Genomic DNA, 21,946 nt, shown 5'->3' with positions numbered 1-21,946 from the left:
ACACACATTCCTATTGCTTCTTTATAATATGTTTTTTTTTCTTTCTAACGTCAAGTAAGATTAATAAAATTTCTACATTTCATAGGAAAAACTTCCAAAAGTACTAGCAAGCATCGAACATCGATACTTTCAATTTGGATACAACTCATTACCAAGATGGGCTATGCATCAATTGAGTTTCAAAGATATAGAAACATGTTATACAATCTTTTAAATCGATTTATTCAAATAATTATATTATGCTATTAACAATATAGACATGTTCAACATAAACAATATCGGTATGTATTCCTTCCCATCCAAATGCCATTAACCCAACCTTCCCCTTCCCTCCCTCCCTATTTAATACAATCTCATCAGAAAGAGAGCACCCCACCCCCACCCTTACCCTTACCCCTACCCCCACCCCCAACCCCCCACTCATTCTGGCTTCTTCTCTGTAGAAACCAAGCTCCTTGCTACCAAAAATCCATGGCGAAATTACGTAATTCTCCCTCATTTTGTATACTCCCTTTCTTGTTTCTTGCTTTTCAACTCACCACAAGTGACAAAAATACCCTTCACAACAACCACCATCTTCATGAAGAAGAAGAAGCTGACCGGATCATAGCCCTTCCCGGCCAACCCAACGTCTCTTTTCATCAGTTTTCTGGCTACGTCACCGTCAACAAAGTCGCCGGAAGAGCCCTCTTTTACTGGCTTACTGAAGCCGCCGACCACCCTCTCTCTAAACCCCTAGTCATATGGCTCAACGGAGGTTAGCACCTTAGCGCACACACATACACATAAACACACACGCACACACACACAAACAAACATATATACATGTACATGTATATATGTATACTTTTGTACTTCTTTATATTAACTTAATTATGAAAAACACACTTATACATACATATTACATATACATATATGGATACTTTTTTGCTTCTTTATATTAATTTAATTATGAAAAAGTGAATGTGGTACTGTTACATTGCTTGTTTGCGGGATTTTTTTTAACTAATAAATCTTTCTTTGTATTTTACTAAACATATATATCTTAATCTGAAAATTCTTTAAATGGGTTTTACTTAAAAAAATACTTTTCATTAATAATATGCATAGAGGTACATTTAAATTTAAATACGATGAATTTTTATATAATAATACTGATTATATATCTAAAGATCTTTTTATATTACTGAATTTTACTAAATATATATGTGATCATAATCTGAATTGTTTATATGGCTTTTTTTTTTAATTTTTTAATAATTTAATTGAATGGTATGCAAAAGAAAGATTGAAATATGGTTGCATCTAGCTACCATATTAATTAGTGGGTAGATGTAATAAATATATTTTCTTGAAAAAACGTGAAATCTTGAAAAAAAAACTATTTGTTGTAATCCTTTTAGGGTTAGAAATTATTACTCTGTTTGGGTACCCGAAAATTCTGAGAATAGAATTCAGCCCTGTTTTTATTTCCAAACAAAGTTATGACATCAGAAGCAAAAATCAGAACATCACTTTTTTACTATAAGTTAATCTAGGGAATTTGACCGTTTGAATAAGGGTATTTTGCATAGGATTATAACTTTTATGTTATACAAAGTTACACAAATGGTCCTTATGGTCGGTAGAAATACCATTTCAAGTCTTTTTGATAAAATTTTAACATGATTGATAATTTTCAGGTTTAAAACGAACAATGATAGGTCATTTTCTGCAAACCACAAAGATCTCATCTTGTGGTTTTGAAACCTTTAAAAAATCAACAATGTTAGTCAAAATGACTTATTTTAAACTTAAAAAGATCCAATTATATTAAAAATTCTTCAATTGCAATGATATTTTCTACTAATAAATATTTTTATAATAAATATTTTTAAATACATATTTATCAAAAACCGACTTTATTTTCAAAGGTAAAATACATAAATTTGTTATTATTTTTATATTTGTTGTTTAACCATTATATTTAAGTTAAGTTTTGTGAATAAAATCCATCCAACTTTAATAAGTTTTTTTACCTGTTGACATTATATTAATGTCAAATTTTTTATTAAAACCACTAAAAACGACAAACTTTATCCTAGGACCATTTTATACTATGTTACGTCATAGTATTTCAAATAATATACAATAATAAAATTTTAATGAGTACCAAATTATATATATTATTTATTAGTTTTATTGTCCTGTTATGGATATAATTGCTGTAAACTTAGAAAGCAACCTCAACAGTCGTCATTTAATGATTCCTATTCTGCTTATTTGTCCATATTTTACGCTACTGTTTCTTTGACTGCTACATGCATGTCATTACTTGTACATCTGTTCATAGGATGAAATGCACTGCAATAGTATGAATTTTGTGTTTTTAATATTTAATATATCCCGAAATAGATATTAAATTTGTGTACTTTATTATATTTTTATCGACTAAAGTTTTTTTTTTTTAGTTATTATTAAATTGAAATTTTTAAGAGATCAATAATGATTAAAAATTTCATATTTTGTTCAAGATATAATTAATTTTTTGTTTTTAATTTCAGATATTTATTGATAAAATTGTCATTTTCTATCCTCATTAATTTTTTCATGAAAATAAACAACCACATATCCTTTTAATTAAATGTCTATTTTATCCTTAATCTTTAATACCCATGTTACACATAAATAAGGTCAATTCCAACCTAGCAACTAACAAGGGTTCATTTTCGCTCCAATCAAGCCGCAAAACCAACAATAAACTAATTTTATGATGATGAATAATTTGTTTTATATATAAATCATCAAATATTCAATTTAAACTGTAATTTATTAAAAAAACAGATCATTACAAAAATCTTCATAGTATAAAAAATATGTCATTATGAAAATCTTCATAACCAAAATCTTCATAGTATAAAAAATATGTCATTATGAGAATCTTCATAACCAATTTTGAATATGTTTCTTAAGAATTTCAATATACAAATTAATATGGTCACTTTTATATTATCAAATTTTTATAACATAAAATATTTTGAAAATTAATATGTAGCTACTTATTTATTATAATTGTTATATTATAGTAAAATCGAATAATAATACGAGAAGCATAAGTTATTATTATTATATTAAACATATATGTTTTGGTTTGGTTTGATATTATGAATATGTATTTGCAGTTGGAAAAAAAAAAAGTGGTGCTAAAATATCACTATTATTAATGGTATTTTTATAGTGTTGAGTTGTCCTTAGAATACATATAAATCATAATTGATGTTAATGTATATTTAAATTTAACAGGTCCCGGATGCTCTTCTATAGCATATGGTGCATCTGAAGAAGTGGGACCCTTTAGAATAAACAAAGGGGCTTCAGGGTTGCATGTTAACAAGTTCTCATGGAACAATGTGGCTAACATCTTGTTTCTCGAAACTCCGGCTGGTGTTGGTTTCTCGTATAGCAACCGCTCCTCTGACTTACTCGACACTGGCGATCGTCGCACTGGTTGGACCCCTTACCAGTTCTACAGATTCCAATTCATTTAACAGATTTTATTCATTCCAAAATCATTTATACATACCAAACCAAACACGTTAAAAATATTTTCTATTAAAATTCGGTGTTATGATATTAAAAGTCAAGTGAGAGTTATGATTTGACCTTTTGATGCATTCTTTCCAGCTGAGGATTCACTTCAATTTGTGGTACAATGGATGGAGAGATTCCCACGTTATAAGCATCGTGAAGTTTATATAACCGGAGAAAGTTATGCGGGTCACTACGTTCCTCAACTGGCACAACAAATTTTAAGACACAATTCGAAATCTGGTTCCAGTTCTAGTTCCAGTTCCATCAATTTCAAAGGAATTATGGTATTTTATTTTAGAGTTGACACATATGCCAACAAAAACAGAATTTGAACTTATGAATTTATAAATTTAATTTATTGTAGGTGGGAAATGCAGTGACGGATTATTACTATGACAACCTTGGAACTGTGACATATTGGTGGAGTCACGCTATGATATCTGATAAAACGTATCACCAACTCATTAACACATGTGATTTTAAACGTCAAAAGAATTCAAACGAATGTGAATCATTATATAGCTATGCTATGGATCAAGAGTTTGGAAATATCGACCAATACAACATTTATGCACCCCCTTGTAACAACTCTGATGGTAGCCACTCGGGTCCGACCCGTCAAACCATGCGGTTGCCCCATCGGCCCCATCAGGTATTTGTTACAGTTTATTTCTTATTAAATTAAATGGCTTTTTTTTTTTCATTTTAACTTTTTTGATATGTTTTTTTTTTACAGACGTTTAGACAGATGTCAGGCTATGATCCGTGTACAGAAAGATATGCCGAGGTTTATTATAATAGAAAAGATGTTCAAAAGGCACTTCATGCTAATACTACACGGATTCCTTACAAATGGACTGCTTGCAGGTTCTTTTATATTTATATTTATATAGTTGTTTTGGTGAATTCGTTAACAAAAAAAATATTACTTTTTCCATATCTTCACCAATAATAAAGATATTTTTCAGTGAAAAATCAAACATGATGCTCATAAAATCTATTTTTTCTTGTTTTATCGGGGTCTGATTTGTATTTATATTTTGGTAGTGAGACTTTGAATCGTAATTGGAATGATACCGATATGTCAATTCTTCCCATATATCGTGAACTTATCGCAGCAGGATCACGAATTTGGGTCTTTAGGTATCTTACATTATATTTTCAATATATTTGTTTTTAATATTTGTATTTACTTAATGAATTTAATTTTATGAAATGGTAGTGGGGATGTTGATTCAGTGGTTCCAGTCACAGCTACTAGGTATGCACTAGCACAACTCAAGTTGAAAACTAAGGTTCCATGGTACCCGTGGTATGTCAAGAAACAGGTTAGTTTAACTCTTTTCAACACATATGTACAACTCATCAATGCATTCATAGTATCTATTCTCAAATCTTATTGTACAAGTAAGCAATGCACAAAATTCCTAATACAAAAGTACAAATTATAAATGCATATTATCCATGAACAAATGATAAAGATCCAATAAAACAAAATCTTCCAATTTTGTAAACCATAGATATTGGGAATACAATGTACAAGTCAACAATGCATATGACAAGACTTTTATGTTATTTTATGAAGGTGGGAGGATGGACAGAAGTATATGAAGGAGTTACATTTGCAACAGTGAGAGGGGCAGGTCATGAGGTACCACTTTTCAAGCCAAGGGCAGCATTGCAACTACTTATGTCCTTCTTAAAAGGCCAACCACTTCCCAAAGCTTGACCCAAAAGTCAAAATGTTGACTAAAAGCCAACGTTTTGACTATCATTATTGAAATGTGTCACTTGGTCAGAAGCAAAAGATTGACTTTTGACTTTGGTAGAAATTAGAGATGTTTTAATGGGTTAAAGGATTTTTCTTGAAAGTAATATTTGATTGGCATCAAAAGATTGAGTTCAAAATTTGTGGAAAATAATTAAAGGGGGTTAAAGGGAATTTATCAAAAAATATGGTAGTTTGTTGTAACATACCGTTTATTTAGGATGTCAAAACTGTACGTTGAGTTGGTTTACTTGGCATTTGGTTGTCACTGCGTATTTTGTTTTACTATATTATGTTAAAAAAATGTTAAAAAAAATGTTAGAAATTTGATATTCTTAATTTCTTACTAGGAAAGGGTGTGGTATAATTAATTTACCAATGAAAAATAATATGTCATATGGGTGCCACATATATTTTTATTATGTTTTGACACGATTTATCTACGAGTGTGTATGGTGATGTTTTTGTGTGTCAATTTTTTTTTTAAATTAAAAAAATACAACATTTTACCATTAAAATTAATTAAAAGAAAATATAAATTTCATTAAATATAAATATTAATTAAAATACATATATTTAAAACTCACGCTAACTATATTTACTAAAATAGTTTGATCATATTGGTTAGTTTGGGATGGTATATACTATTATCGTGATTTATATTTAAATATATTACACGGATGGTCCTTGTGGTTTGGGGTAATTTACACGTTTGGTCCCTAACTTATTTTTTTAACTCGGACCATCCCTATAGTTTGATTTTGTTGCGTTATTGGTCCCTAACACACTTAAAATGACCAATATACCCTTATATATCATTATAATTGTTTTGTTTTTTAATATGTATTAAATGAAATTGTAAAAGAAATCCCATCTACTCTAATAAATGAAAATGACTTTGCCACATGTCCTTCTCTTATAAGATTAGCCACATGTCATTTTGTCATAATTTGAAATATATTTATTTTCCACTTGTCATTATTTTAATTTTCATTTTCAATATATCATTAATTTACTTTCTATAAATTAAACCTACCATAATGACTATTAAATTTTAAATTTCAAATTCAATTCCAAATAAATTTACAGTTTAAACCTTTATGTTTAATATTGTGTTATAATTAACCCGTTTAGTACACAGTAAACACATAATTTTAATTAATTTATTCTTTGCATGTTTTTTTCTCATAATTTTCACTTATTTCAATTTCAAATTCAAATAAAATTTCTATTTAATCGTGCGTACTTAACATTTTGTTTTAATCAACCCGTATATTATACGGGTCTCACAACTAGTAAACTAATAAATAAGAGCAATTTTGCCACGTGGCATTCACACTCAGCCCCTCCCAATTGATTTATTCCGCTCAAAATACCAAATTCGGCTTCAACGTTTGAAGTATGAATCGATATAGAAAATTATCAGCTATCAATTCCGAATTTGATAGTAAGAAATCAGGAATTTCATAGCAAGAAATCAGTCATATCCAAACTTAATCACCGATTCTTAGAAGGTAGATTCTCACTTAAACCCTAATCCTCTTCCCTCTCCGTCAATGGTTCGTTGCAATAAACGATGTCGGAACGCTGCATCGAGGTAATTAGCCTTTGATTTTGGATTTGAACTAAGTTACAATCGATTTGGGTTGTAATTTCTTTTTGTAATTTCTATTTGTGTTCCCAAACGGAGACCCTTTTTGTGTTTTTTTTTTCATACGTGAAATTGCCACATATCTGTTTGTGTTCCTAAACGTCGTCGAGGAAATCAGAGTATCGATCGAAAGAAAAATGCAGTCAGCCAAGCAATTGGTACTCGATCTGAGTAGTCATGATCTTCGCGAAAACTCTCTTCTCGAACTCACCAAGGTATGTTTTACTTTGTGCACTTTTGTTGTGATGGATAACGTGATAATTTTATTCGTTTTTCAGGATTTAGTTAGATGAAGCAGTGTAAGATTATGTTAGAACATGAAAGCGTAATTGAATTTTTCACTTTTGAGGCGTATGTCTGTGAATTTGATCACTTGCGTTTTCCAATTTGGGAATTGTGTACTCTATCAGAACGCAAAGGACTATTGATTGGGAAAGACACTAACAAATTCATTTTCTCGATAGAATCTTAGATTATATCAAGATTAGGCATTGTCTGCGTCTATCTTTATTTGGAATGAATATGAAAGAGATGATGTTAATATCTACTTTAATGGTCCTCACAATTAGGTTTTATGAATATAGACATGATTTAGCTCATCTGTATGCAATTCTTTTGGTACTGTGGCTACACTCATTCTGTAATGCTTATTTATTTTTATTTTTTTAATTTTTTATGTATTTTTGTTCCTTCTTTAGAAGAGAGAGTTGTTTCAAGATCTGGCTCCGTTACTGTGGAATTCATTCGGTACCATTGCAGCACTATTACAGGTATGTTGCTCGCGACTGATAAGAGATTTTAACTTCTACTTCTACTTCATCGTTCATATGTAGTATAGATTTTAATGGATTTTTTTGTTCTGTCTCACAATAGTTCTTAATGTTGTCTCTCATAGGTTTGGTCTCCATACCATGTATGTCTGATCAATACTTCCTTGTAGTGAATATTGCTCTTGCATGAGTTGAAAGATTCTGTCTAGCTTCAATTATGTAATTAATTATCATTCTCAAGTTTATTTTATTTATTCGTAGTTTCTTTAGCTTGTTGGGAAATTCTTTGTTTCTATTAATAGCAAAACATATATTATAGATTCATGGGTTTTATAGCTAGCCAAAGATTATAACACATGGATTCATTTATTTTATGTCTCTTTTGTTTCAAAAATCCATAAAATTGATTTGATTATATGTTGTCAGGTGTCATGCTTCAGTTTGGTTGAAAATTTACCCTGATGACAATCTTTTATAACATTTATGGTTTAGATGATTTCATTAAATGGATTAATGGTAAGGCGTTATTGGTTCTTCTCACAGTTTTTACAACCAATAGTTTGTGATTTTGATGATCATACCTGAAAATTATCCTTACGAGAGTATTTGTTGTCCAATTATTATTATTTTTTTATTTTTTATTTTATTTTTTTTGTGCAAGGTAACCGTGAGTCTGCCAGTTCAAAATAGGGCGTCTATAAATAGATAATTTCTGTAACTGCTCATGCTTTCACTATTATTCAAATTACAAATATTTAAAATTTTTGATGAATAATATGCTTATTTGGATCAAAATGAGTGAAAGGATCACCAACATTGAAATATCAATTGGCTCTAAGTGCTTTCATTCTTTGAAAGTAGCTATTGGATTAAAAAGAAACATGACTCATTCATGGTATCTGGTAAAAATAGAACAAGTGACTCCAAATACTTTTTTTTTTTACTTTTTTTAAAAGCTATTTTTCATTGAGGGCTTTGTTGTTTGGATTGATTTTTTTGCTTTTGTTTTTGGATTTTTTTAATAGTTATGAAGGTGATGTGATTAAGAAGATGAAAGTGTATGTTTTAACTTTTTCTAAAAAATGTGAAAGTGTATAGTTTTTGATTTTCTTAGTTGTGTCTATCTATAGTTAGTATTTTTCATCAGCCAGGTTTTTTAAAATGCAGTTTTTTTTTTAACTTTTGTAATCTTTAAATTCTAGGATCAGTATGCTCAAATCAACAATATGTCATCTTAAATTAAAAGCTCCTCTGCTTCAACTACAATACCATGGATTACAAAAGTCTCAAGCTTGGATCTTACCATGTGGAATTGATTATTTTCGATATCATATCAATTACAAGTCTGTTTGACTTTAGAAGTTAGAATAAAATACATGTTAATGTTAGAGTAACATGAACACTTGCTTTTAAGCTATTGTCAGATCTTGAATCATCAAGATTTCTATCAGGTAGATACTTTTTTATTACTACTTTAAATTGCTGGTTTTACTTTTTTTATTAATGCTTTAAAACCATATATTTAAGGGAGACCGATAAGCTGCCAGCACACATTAAGGGAACCAGGGGCAAAAATGTCAAGAGCCCAAATTCAAGATACCCTCATCTGAAGATTTAACCGGTTGTTTAAAATCAGTCAATTTTTAGGAGTGAAAAACAAAGCTTTTTTTAATTGCTTTGGGACTTTAAAACAAATTTTTTAATTGTTTTTTGGACTAAAAATAACATTTTGTAGCATCTTACTTTACAGAAAAATAGTTTTTTTATTGCAACCTACTAGAAAAAGCATTGTACTTCATTTTTTATTGTTCTTGGACTATAAAACACAATTCTTTTTTTCGTGTTCAAACACCATGAACACTTGCTTTTGAGCTATTGGCAGAACTTCAATCATCAAGATTTCTATCAGGTAGATACTTTTTTTATTACTACTTTAAATTGCAGGTTTTACTTTTTTATTACTCCTTTAAAATCATGGTTTTATTATTCCTTTGAAATCATTTTTTTATAGATAAAACGGTAGTTGAAGGGTATAAGGAAAGATATGGAGCTGATAAGGATCAAAATTATAAAGTTGCCAAAAATCAAGAAGACGTGTCATTGCAACTCCATTTTCGCTCCACAGCCAATCTTCTTAGTTCGACCGGAATGCAAAAAACGAGATGATACACGCACGAAAATGCTATATTTGTGACCCGAAGATAATGATTTCTAGAATCCTACAATAAATGACCTCCTTATTGATATCTAATATGTTGCATTGTGCAATAAGAAAAACGAAAAAATTTTAGAGATCATAAGCACATTTGAAATTGAAGAACATAGAAGTATTTGAAGATAAAAGTGTGGAATCAACATTTATCATTCAATTTCTTTGTGTAATATGTAAAATGTTGAATTTTTATTTGATTGTTGCCACATTAAGGCATGTTGGTGTTGCTAAATGTTAATTCAAAGAGATGAAGTATTAAAATGATTGGGTTGTTCACAACTACAAAACACGTTATAGGACTCGCCAAATAGGTCCCAGTTTCTTGGAAAACCGGGATATATTATGAAAAAACCGGGACTTATAAAGGGAAAAGTTATACGACCCGGTTTAACGGAAAGAACCGGGGTCTATGTTATACTTAAATAACCCATTTCTCAACTTAAAAACCGGTACTTTTGGCTATATGGGTTTGCAACCCGGTCTCTAGAAAAAAAACGGGTTCTATTACTATTACTAGAAGAGATAAGTTCAAGTAGCTATATGACCCATTTTTAAACAACGGGGCTTTTTGACTTCTTTTACCAAATATAAATGTGCCTTAATTAATAAGTCAGCTTAATAATACAATTAGCACTCCATAGTTGCAATCAACAGAGTACCAAAACCAAGACTAAATTATTAAATCCACACCAAAACAATTGGATTTCTTCCCTCGATAGTATTGTAACTTGACACATGTAACATCGAACATAGACAAAGTATGCAACTTGTAACATCACAGTTTGAAATTAACCATTGGCTTATAAGTTTTAATTTTAAGGCCAAATACTTTATTACAGGAAAGAGGGCAGCATGGAGGTGACAAGTTTTTTTTTTTTTTTGAACAGCTCAGACGCTAATAGTCAACAAACACCAACAGGAAGATGGAAACAAATCATACAAAACAACCATGTACAACAAAAACAAAAGAATCTAATGATCCAAAGAACAAAGAACAATATTAAGCAAGCAGAAGATCCCCCCCCCCCCCCCCCAAGGGTAAGAAGGTCCAGATAGCGAAAATCTATTCCACCAGCAACCTTGATAGCAGGGCAAGCAAGAATAAAGGCCAACAGAAGAAAAGAAAAATAAATATTCAATCAGCAAGTACCACATCCAAAGAACTCCAAGCAGGGGTAAAAAGGTCATAAATTGAACAAACATCCACCAACTATCTTGAAAATACACAGCAACCAGCAACACAAGCAATACCAAAGAAAAACAAGAAAGCAATCCCGCAGCTCCGTAACACATAAGAGAAACCGATCAAGAAAACAACTCACAGATGCAAGACAAATCCAGGGGTAAAAACGTCAAAGGGAGTAAACAACTCAGCAAATCAACTTTCTGCCACCAGCATCCATAACAAGAGCACCACCAAGCTTAATCACGAGAGCACCCCCAAAAGAACTAGTCTAAACAGAATTTCACCCGCAGTCTCATAGCAAAAATAGACCCATCAAAGCTGAGAGTAAATATATGAAGACCAGAAACAAAGATCCATTCAAGATACAACCAAAAATTGAAACCACACATCAATTCGGAAATGTCAATGAGAGAAAAAACTAAATTTTTTTAAAGAAAAAAACACTAGACAGATAAACAACCACTGCTTTGTTCCATACACTAGTTGAATATTTGGTCATACGGCCGGTTTTAGGATATTTTGGGTAGGGGCACAAACAAAAAAGTGTTAAAACTAGTAAACAAATGGATTATTGCAAGTACATTGCTAATTGCCTAATGTAAAATGTAACACAGTTGTTTGTGTGTTTGAGTCTTGGTCAGAAATGGCATAACAAGAAGATTTGTATGTACTACAATCAAAATCACTTGGTCAGGACCCTGTTAGCACAAGTTAACCATAATGGTTATGGCTAATAATAACAGTTAACCATTATGATAAAAAAAATGAATTAAAATAAAGTACGTTGCTATTAAAATTGAAAATAAGAAACTATTTACCATAAAAAAAAATACCTTTTATTAAAATAAAATATTGCTAAATGCTAATAACAAGAAGATTTGCATGTAGTACAATCAATAGTCTCTAAGTCAGACCCTGTTAGCTGCAAGTTGGAGATTTAAGATTTAATGGAAAATAAGTAAAAATTAAACAATTATACATGCAACAATCTGCCACCAAAACCATAGGCATCCCCGCCTAAATTTCCTTGCAATCTAACCTCTAAGTAATCCCGAAATATTGTAAGTTTTGTTGACCCTGTGCTTTTTAATAAATCTGAACTCATAATCTCATACAGAACAAACGTATGAGAGGGGTACAAAAGGGAGATCAGAAAACAAAAATAAAAGATCAGACCTGAAGTAAGGTAAACATAAATCATGAGCGTTGAATGAGAAACTGAGATACGCAGTACAGATGACGAATCTCTTTGATTGCAGATGGTGTAATTGCTTTCTTTTCTCTCCTTTCTTTTTATGTTTTCTATAATCCTGATCTCTCCTATGTGTATTTATCTCTCCCTACAACAACCCCTCTCGATTTCTTACCCTTTATCGGTCTCTCACTTTTCTCTCTTTTTTTACGACTCCTTTCTGTGTATTACTAGTCGAATGGAATGGGTGTTTGTGTATAAAAGAAAACAAATTGTAGTTGATTCTAGAGAGAGGGAGTGGAAAAGGTATATACCAAATCAATCAATGATAGATTAGAAGCTGGAATAAGATCTAGTTATGGCGGGAAAAAAAGGATGTAATCCCGCCTTAAAAAAATAAATAAAACGTTAAATTTATAAAAGAAAGTAATATTTAGGGATGATAAGTTTCTACCACATTCCGATCACGTAAAGGTAGTGTACCGGAACCGGTATCTAATCGGACTAAATTTAAAAACATGGGACAGTACTTGGTACTCTAAATACATGAAATTCAGGAATCGGTATTGTCGGTACCGGTAATGGTATCGAGTACCGGTACCATTCTCGTTACCGGTTCCGGTGATGTTAATTCAGTTCGGTACTCGGGATTAACTTTCGATCAAATTCGGTATTCGAGAAATCGGGAACGGTACGGGTCGGTATCGGTTCTGTCCCACGCTCATCCCTAGTAATATTTACGAAAACATACGTTTAAAAAAATAGATTTTAAGAATACATTATTTTTTTACAGTTTAATCATTAAGATTTTTTAATTCTTACAATATTGAATTATCTGATTTGTTTCAATGTTAACAATTTTAACAAGTGTTGTCGGTTGCTTCCTAACAACCTTATGCCACGTCCGACTCCCTTTTTTAAACCCATTACCACATGAGCTTCCAGGTAACCCTATGCCCTCATACCTTAAAAACTTATTTCTGTAACTGATGCCTTTGCCATGCTCATCACCTATCTTCCAAACCCATGCCTCTACCTACAAAACTTCTCCATAGCAGAGATGGTGCTTCCATTGACGAGGCTTCCCCAATTGGGTCTTGATACGAGTAAGCAATTTCATAACCATGTGTCCTTTAGGTCCCATGTTCTCGATCGATATACACAATATCGATATTTCTGTTTGGAGTTCATGAAACCCTTGAATCGATGATTGGTTGAGTCATTTGATTGCTATAGTATTTCTAGCATTCTCCAAACACCCTTTATAAACATTACAAAATCCTCCATTGCATATGACACAATTTCCCTAAATTAATCAGTAGCAAATTTCGCCTCTGCGAGTGTATAATGATGGAAACAATTATGATGGAAGTAACGAGCATAACAACTTTAGAGACTTCGATTCATTAGAATTGATTCCCATGATGAATTGTCCATGGCTAGCCTTCGATAACATACAAGCATAATAACTAGAACATATAACAAGATTAATCCTCCCCCAACACCTTCAAGTATCACAACAAAGGCTTCGAAAGACTCACTCAAGCACAAACAAGTGATGCAAGGAAGTAAATTCTTGTTTACTTCATTAAAGGGATGGTTCTAGTTTAAGTCTTCCTTAAATGAATCGCCTCCTTAAATGCATCAACTCGATCGACTAACCATTTAATAGTTCAAAAAAGTTACCTTTATTATTTAAGTCTTCATTCTCGGCCACAAAATGCTAATCATTTTCGGAGTAGGAACCTAACAGAGTCAATTAAAGCATTTAAACGAGTACAATTTTTTTTTCCTGTAAAGTAGTTTGTTTCTCATGTAACGTCCCAAATTTTCATAATAGATTTTTCATTTAAAATAAGTTAACAAATTAAAACAGTTTACTTAAAATTGTTAAGTAACATTCATTTATTTTAATATCTAAACATTAGTAGATTTGAATTACAAAATTACGGAAACAAAATCTTTGATGCGAGTGTACAGTATCGCCGATCTCCTCTCATGAACAACCTGCAAAATATTTAATCCACAACTATGAACATAAAGCTTTGTGAATTCCCCAATATACCACATATTCTATAACATCCTGTTTCAAGATCATTTCCATTTCAGGGCGGTGATGAGGATTGAGGAATTAGTAGGATTAGGATCCTTAAAGAAGTTAGTATGGGCTCTATTGGAGATGGATGATGTGTATTGGATAATCCGGGTATTCGGTTTGTGGTTTGGAGTTAAAGGGTAGTTCGGTAATTTGTCAGCTTGGGCTTCTATAGGAAAATGGATGTTTGTTCGGGTATAGTAAGGCGGGTACGAGTTTATTAAAACATAGAGCTTCTCGTCACCTTTTCATGGATATATGGATCGTTGGAATCAGGTGTATATTGAAGTAGTACGATGGGCGAAATGTCGTGTACGCGTAGCGTACTGCGAGGGTAATGATCGGGGGTCCGAAGATGTATGTCAAGCGTACAGAAGTGTACGCGGGGCGTACGCTAAGAACCTTGAAAACCATAATTTATGGGGTTGGCCACGATTTAAGCATCCCTATGGACTTGAAACCCTCATTTCATCAACCTCCTTGTCCTCCTTACTATACTTCCGAACCCTAATCCCACCTTGTGTGTTTTTGAGCTTAGAATGCCTTTTTGTGGTGTATTTGATGGGTTTTGAGCATAACAACATTCCTATGGTATTCATGCGAACCCTAATGCGTGTATCTAGTTTTTCTAATTGTACATGCAAATTGTCCAAGACTTGCAAAACCCTAATCTATCATACAACAAAACTAATTGAATATCAAATAGACAAGTTAAATGATTACCTTAATTGTTGATTGAGGATCTTGAAGCTTTGAGAACCTTAGCACCCCAAATGTTGTGCCTCTAATGAATCACAAACACCAAAAACAATTGGATGAAGCAAGAGAGAGAGGGGAGAGGTGAAAATCGGCTCCAAGACATATAGGGTTAGGTGTAGCCGATTTCCCATGCCCCAAGGGGTCTTTGTATGGGTGTGAGTTTAGGGTTTCAGTCATTATCCTTATTCGGTTATTTAGCCTCCAAGACATCTAGGGTTTGGTGGTTTTAATGCTCTTTAAAGGAAGTATAAGGAGAATTGATGCAAGGATCAAGCAAGAAACATCTTCTCATATTTGATATTGCATTATGGACCTTTTTAAGTGTCTAAGACTCAAACTTTATGCTTATAGGTTGTTAGATTTATACCATTGACCCTTTTATCTTCAAGTTTAAGCAAGTTGAAGTGACGGGGTTCCATAAAGTTGGAAACTTTATGGATACTTATAGCCATCTGAGTGATATATGGTTAAAATCTAGAATTTGGTTGTGTATTGGACCCTTGCATGACTTTTGGGTCATTTTCTTGGCTTTTAATCTATATTAGATAGAGGAAATGAATGGAGCATGCATGTCCATAAAGTTGTCATTTTTATGAACCTTTGGAGCCCCTTAAAGCTATCTAGAAAGTGGAAGTTGAAGACTTAACATATCAAGGACTCGAATCATTAATCTGTTGTATCAAATTGTAGGCACGATGTGACATTAAGGATGTCACGACGTGACAATGAAGCTTTCACGATTATATTGTCATGTTGTTCTCACGACATAACCAAGGAGGGTTCATGTTGCGATGCTTGTTGAGTGGGTTGTCAGCAACCAAGTTGGCTGAGTTAAAGTGAGGCAAGTTGGAATTGGGCTGAGTGTGTCCTCACAACGTGACCAAGGGTTGGTCATGACATAACCAAGGGCTGGTCACGACGTGAGGATCAATGATTGATATTGTTGGTTGTTGAATTTGGACTTTGACCATTGACTTGTTGATATGGGTTGAGTTTTAGTGAAGATTGTTGGATTTAGTGTGTAGACTAAGGTTGGACCTTGTATGTTTTGATAGAAGTGTTGTAGCATCTATTGCGGGGCATTGAGATGTGATTAGCTGATTTTGTGAGTCAGGTGATTTTTCTCACTATACTATGTAGGATGCTAGCTGTATTTGTGACTCTTGCATGTACGTTGGGTGAGACCCGTTATGTATGTTAAGTGAGGCCCATTGGGTGGGACTCATTTTTATGATGGGCGAGGACCGTTTGGTGAGATCCGTTTGCATGATGTGTGAATCTTATTGGGTGAGATCCATCTCCATGTTGGGCGAGGCCTGTTATGTATGTGGGCGATGCTCGTTATGTATGTGGGTGAGCCTCATTATATGTTGGGCGAGACCCGTATGTTTATGTGGTATTTTAGGGAACTCACTAGCTTTGTGCTTACAGTTTGTGGTTTAAACATTTTCAGGTACTTCTAGTTCTAAAGGGAAGAGCTCAGCTTGATTGCATTATGTCCCCTGATGGCTTTTTCCACACTTTTACTTTTGATATACTATGATGTTTGAAAATAAATCTTACTTTGTTTGTTTTGGATCAATTGGTTGGTATGACTCGATGCTTTAAAATGAAAAATTTTTATTGATATTTTGGGATGTTACACAAAAGGACACTGTTATTTATAATAATATTATCACGCTTTGTTACGGCTATGGGTACTAATATCCATCAGATAGATGAGAAAAGATAAGAGTAGATAGATAAGGAAAGAAATAATAACAGTGTATGTTATGTATCATAACCATTCATTCTAGCTGAACAAGCTACGTAAGTATTATATGTTGAGGACCCAAAGGACTTTGGAAAGCACATCATCATGCATAGCAAACAACATATACTTGTTGTTAATGATGTTGTGGATGAGGAATAGTACGATAAGTTTGACGAGCTACCACCATTTTCTACCGGCATGCCATCTTCAAATGATGATGTTGATGGCACCACTTACTTACAGTCAAATCACGATGAAGGATTATGGATATCATAACCCACTGATAAGCCTGTATGGTTTGGCCACGTCTATCAAAGCCGGAAGTAGGATAGCTTAAAGGATAAGCAATAAAATATGAAAGTTATTTTGAGTGTTTTAGCTGAATAAGGATTATTATTCAGTTTGTTTAGTTAATTATATGTGCATAATAGGATACTTATTCCTAATTTATATGATACTGTTTAAAGTTGTTTAGCATATCACTATAAATGTGGTGCACCATTGATTCTTATTTTTATGCAATTAATAAAACTAGTCAAAGACAATTTTATTGATTACATGTTCTCAAATTAAGGCCTGTCGATTCTAATCCTAGGGACCAAATTTCGTATCTATCACCAACATAATAAAGCTAGTCAAAGACTATTTTGGAGATTCATTGTTCTCGAATTAAGACCTATGGATTCTAATCCTAGGGACCGAATGTCATACCTCACACCCACATACTTTGGAAAGTAAAACTAGTTAATTCAATATGAAATGTGAAAGTGATTGTAAATTGCTCATCACTTTTATTTTAGCCTTCTTCCGTATTTAAAAACATAGATACATAAAAAATAACAAAAGTATTTAATAAAATGTGGATCCAAATAAACAATACAAATTAAAAATATAAGGGAATCCTCCATAGTATTTGGTTGGACGAAAAAGTAAATAAATATATGGTTTTACATTTGTATTGGTTCAAATTTATGCTAAAATTATTTAAAAGATAAAGTGGTTTTGGATGACTTATTTTGAGGTAAAATTGTGGATATCCCGCTATGAAAATTCAATATCCCGCCAACAATTTTGGGGTCCAATCGATTAGAACTTACACCAGTACATACTCTTTAGCCCTCTTCTTCTCCAGTCCACTGCAGCAACCGACGAATTTGACCACCGCACCGTCGCCTCAAACCCTTCTCCCGTGCCTCAACCGACGACTCCAGTTCATCGTGTCGACCATCACATCGGTGTGTCAAACACTTCTCCTCTCCTAGATTAACTCTATCTCATTCCTCGTCTCACTAGCTAGGTCACCAAATCATTGCTCATGTAGCAGTATTCAATCGTCTATACGACTCCACATTTCTATTGTTGTTGTACTTTGTATGTTTATTAATTGGTATATTTATGTTTTCTTATTTCCTTTGATTATTATAGCTTCGAGTGTGTTGATTATAGATGACAACAATCCACGCTACGTTGAGCAACAAATATGGATTTGGGTATCGATATTTCCCTCTCTACATCAATATGTAAATTTTTTTTTTTGAAAAAATATGTTTTTGTGTGTGTATGTGTTAGAGGTTAAAGATGGCAACCAAATTTGTCATATTTTTACAACTTATACAAAATCTTACTCCCCATAACTTGATACCGACATAAAAATTAAAATTTGTTGATATCAGCACTTAAAGGGACCTTTTACTCTCCGTGTAAAGATTTGGTGAGGAAGCACAATGTATCCAGTAAGTGATCTTTCAGTGATGGTTTTGTGTCATTTTTAAATTATATAACCAGGTTCCTGTTTTATTTAATGCATATGGTATTCTAAACTTTGTTATCTTTAGTTGACAAAAATACCCCTCCACATTTCAATCCTTTTTCAACCATAAAAAAGATTAATCGGCATGTATAATCAATATAAATGGCATATCCAGGATAAAAAGATGGAAATCAATAGAAATTGTTTGAACTGGTTCACCTGGAGCTTCATTATCATATCAATTATCAGGTTATAATCATCCTAATTTCTTAATATCTATGAGTTTTATTTCTTTATAATTTTAATATTTTATATCTACCCAAGTGTTTTATATTTTAAGTGCAAAATTCAATTTGGGCTAAAAAATTAGAGGAATATGCTTTTACAGGATCACATCATTTATTGCCATATTTGTGTTTATGGCCATGCGCCCATGCCAATGGCATCCATTTGTGCTATTAAGGGGTCGATACCAAAACAAGTTTCATTATTTTGTTGCTAAAGTTTGGGCTTCTATGACAATCACTCCATTTTTTAGACTGAAATTTCAAGGTTCCAAGAATCCACCCCCATAAGATTATCTTGTTGTTTACTTGTCTAACCACCAAACTTTTTGGACATATATACCCTTTTGACTCTAGGGAGAAACTTCAAATTCGTTAGCAAGATGTATTCTTTATGTATTATGTATTCTTTTTCTATTGTTCAGGACCACACATCATCGGAGATTCAAAAATAGATGTCACCACAATTCGTGTGCAAGGGGAATATATTCGTACCTCTACAAAACATCTTGCATTTTATCCAAGTTGGTACAATTATTTCATCAAATGGTCTTTATCTTTGTCATTATAGATAAAATGTGTACATTGTAGTTGGTTTCACAAGATTTATGTGTTTCCAACTATGTGTCTCACATCGTTTCTTGTCGCGCCGTACCTGCAAAAGCACCATAAGTTTCTATATGTATTATTAGTTATTTGTTTATTTTGTTCATTTATAATTTCTAAACATAATTAGTGTACATTGGGTCCTCTTGGTGATTTGCCCTTCAAGTCGTGTCACATACATTTTGGATTCTCTTATGAAACCTAAGCAAAATCCTCTCGACACCTGCTACCTGCTCAAACTTTTGGACATGTAAGAAATTTCTTAGTAGACATGAAAATTACATTCTTTCTGTAAACTTGAACATAACTCAATTGGTTGTTTATTTTTAGGGCTTTTGCTAGGCATGAAAAAACGCATCAACTCCAATTGTATGGATGTTCGCTGAGGTAATTTATCTTATTACTTATCCAACAATCAGATGTTGTAGTTTCATTTGTCTTGATTATGTTTCCTTTCTATCATAATTTTAATGAAACCAAGTTGGCGTTTCCGAGAGTCAGCTGAGCGGGCACTATGTAATGAAATAGATGTTTGATTTTGTAATCACCAGGCAATATGGATTCCCGAATAAAGTAAGTACTTATTAAATACTTTTTTGTTCATTTATTTTGTGCCAAGAAACATGTTATGTTATTTATTAGTTTAATTTAATATTTTATATAATTTGGTACCCTTGGGAATGGAAAAACTCCCTTAGAGGAAAAGGTGTTGGTTACGATTGTTGCTACGTGGACTAGGGAATTTCAGAATAACTATATGAATGATGTTGTCTAAAAGTACATATAAGGTTAGTTGTTAAGCATTAAAGCATCCTACTTTTAGTTTAATGATTGTTTGTTAAACTCATTTTGAAATATTAGACAAAAAATTGATTCTTTGCTGTGTTTATTTTTCAGTGAGAATGGAGGACTCCTTCTACACTTGATTATCTGACAATTCTACTTCGATGCAACAACAATTTATTTTTTGAAAAAATTGATATAAGTTTTATGTAGTAAGATATGATCAAATCAAGTTGTTTTTTGTGACACGCAAACATGTTTATATTAATGGCAATAATGATTGGTTATTTAGCATGTCTACATTAACATAATTTGCTAACCGGAGCATACTTTTTTGTATTGAACATATGTTTTGGTTGTAAGTCTTAATTGTGTTGGTGGTTAATTGTAATGTATTTTTTGATGTAAGCCCTGTTAGCTATTTTCATAAAAGAAATATTAAAAAAAAACAGCTTTCCTTAAATGACCCAGTTATTATAATGGAACCGGTGTAGATGTAATTGTTATATAACCTGGTTTTGAGAATTGGAACCGGGTCTTATCTCCATATATGACTCGGTTTTGTATGGTAGAACCGAGTCCAAATCTCCTTGCGTGCCCATGTTTTGTATAATCCAATATCTTTATATGTCCCGTTTGTTAAAAAAACCGCATCCTTTTAAATTTGATAGAACCCGGTTTTGGAACCGGGTTTTAATTCTTTTTTCGCCTAGGACTCGCCGACAATAGGACCGGGTTGAAAATCGGGTTATTTAATGGATATAACCGGGTTCTATAAGCCTTTTTGTAGTAGTGGTTGTTAGAAAAATTACTAGAAGTACATTGCTATATTGGAATGGTCAACTAATGTTTTTTTTACCATTTTCCTAATTTCAAATAGAGATTAGATTTGCTTGCTGAAAGATAAGAGAAGCAACGTTTTAATCTCAACATAATGGTTGTGTTTTATTTTGCTGCTACTGTTACTGTTGACAAATGTATTATTATTTTTAAGATTTATTAACTTTCAAAGTTATTTTATGTTGTCCGTGTAGTACACGGGTTATAACCTAGTTGTTTAATAGATGGGTCTATCATCACCTTCCCACTCTCACCGTCCTTCGGCAAGACTTCCCACCTTCCATGCCCTTATCTCCTTCTCCGGCAAGACTTTCCACCCTCCTGCCCTTATCTCTTTCATGCAACCTACAACTTATCACTCGTCATCTTCCCATAGCAATTCAAGACATTAAACCACAAAAAAAATCAAGAACAAAAAGAATTTCTCCGATCCATCAAAATCAGATAAAGAAATCAATACGCTAAAACTGTAATGAAATCAAATCTAACTTCAAATTTTTTAATATAAAACTAAGGCTAAGAATAGGAAGGAATTCTTGAACCAAAAGTTCAGATGAAACCTGATATTAACAAAGCTTTTGAATTAACACTACAAATCAGAAAATCCCCAATTAAGAAAACCCAATGAACTTTTGAATCGACACTCCTAGAAATCGAAATCTCCCTTTTTTTAATATCCTCTGTGACACCTTGTCGTCCAGGTCTTCGTTGTCAAGCTTTTCTTGGA

At 32.5% G+C, this 21,946-nt stretch overlaps 2 protein-coding genes and 1 long non-coding RNA gene across 3 annotated transcripts; 2 read left to right on the top strand and 1 right to left on the bottom strand.

Annotated features, from left to right (window-relative positions):
* Nucleotides 1–379: 379 nt before the first annotated feature.
* Nucleotides 380–5,677, top strand: LOC111919474 (serine carboxypeptidase-like 25). Its single transcript, XM_023915022.3, has 8 exons — nt 380–757; nt 3,283–3,486; nt 3,664–3,854; nt 3,935–4,222; nt 4,307–4,437; nt 4,618–4,713; nt 4,793–4,898; nt 5,156–5,677. Exons 1-8 carry the CDS (start codon nt 472–474, stop codon nt 5,297–5,299), a joined length of 1,446 nt encoding a protein of 481 aa, XP_023770790.1. The 5' UTR covers nt 380–471; the 3' UTR covers nt 5,300–5,677.
* A 5,468-nt stretch (nt 5,678–11,145) lies between these two features.
* Nucleotides 11,146–12,649, bottom strand: LOC122197831 (uncharacterized). Its single transcript, XR_006191528.2, has 2 exons — nt 12,334–12,649; nt 11,146–11,475 (listed from the first exon to the last, which is right to left on the bottom strand). It is a non-coding gene; the product is annotated as an uncharacterized LOC122197831 (long non-coding RNA).
* Nucleotides 12,650–18,047: 5,398 nt separating this feature from the next.
* On the top strand, nt 18,048–20,666 carry LOC111919472 (uncharacterized). Its single transcript, XM_042901503.1, has 10 exons — nt 18,048–18,191; nt 18,382–18,446; nt 18,882–18,955; nt 19,095–19,258; nt 19,416–19,518; nt 19,727–19,846; nt 19,927–19,983; nt 20,078–20,169; nt 20,295–20,384; nt 20,494–20,666. The coding sequence occupies exons 3-8, from the start codon at nt 18,891–18,893 to the stop codon at nt 20,130–20,132; spliced, it is 564 nt and encodes a 187-aa protein (XP_042757437.1). The 5' UTR covers nt 18,048–18,191; nt 18,382–18,446; nt 18,882–18,890; the 3' UTR covers nt 20,133–20,169; nt 20,295–20,384; nt 20,494–20,666.
* Nucleotides 20,667–21,946: the final 1,280 nt, after the last annotated feature.

Source organism: Lactuca sativa, chromosome 4, assembly GCF_002870075.4.
Source record: "Lactuca sativa cultivar Salinas chromosome 4, Lsat_Salinas_v11, whole genome shotgun sequence".
Classification (NCBI taxonomy): Eukaryota; Viridiplantae; Streptophyta; class Magnoliopsida; order Asterales; family Asteraceae; genus Lactuca; species Lactuca sativa.
Note: the sequence above shows the minus strand (reverse complement) of the source record. Positions and strands in the feature narration are given on the sequence as shown.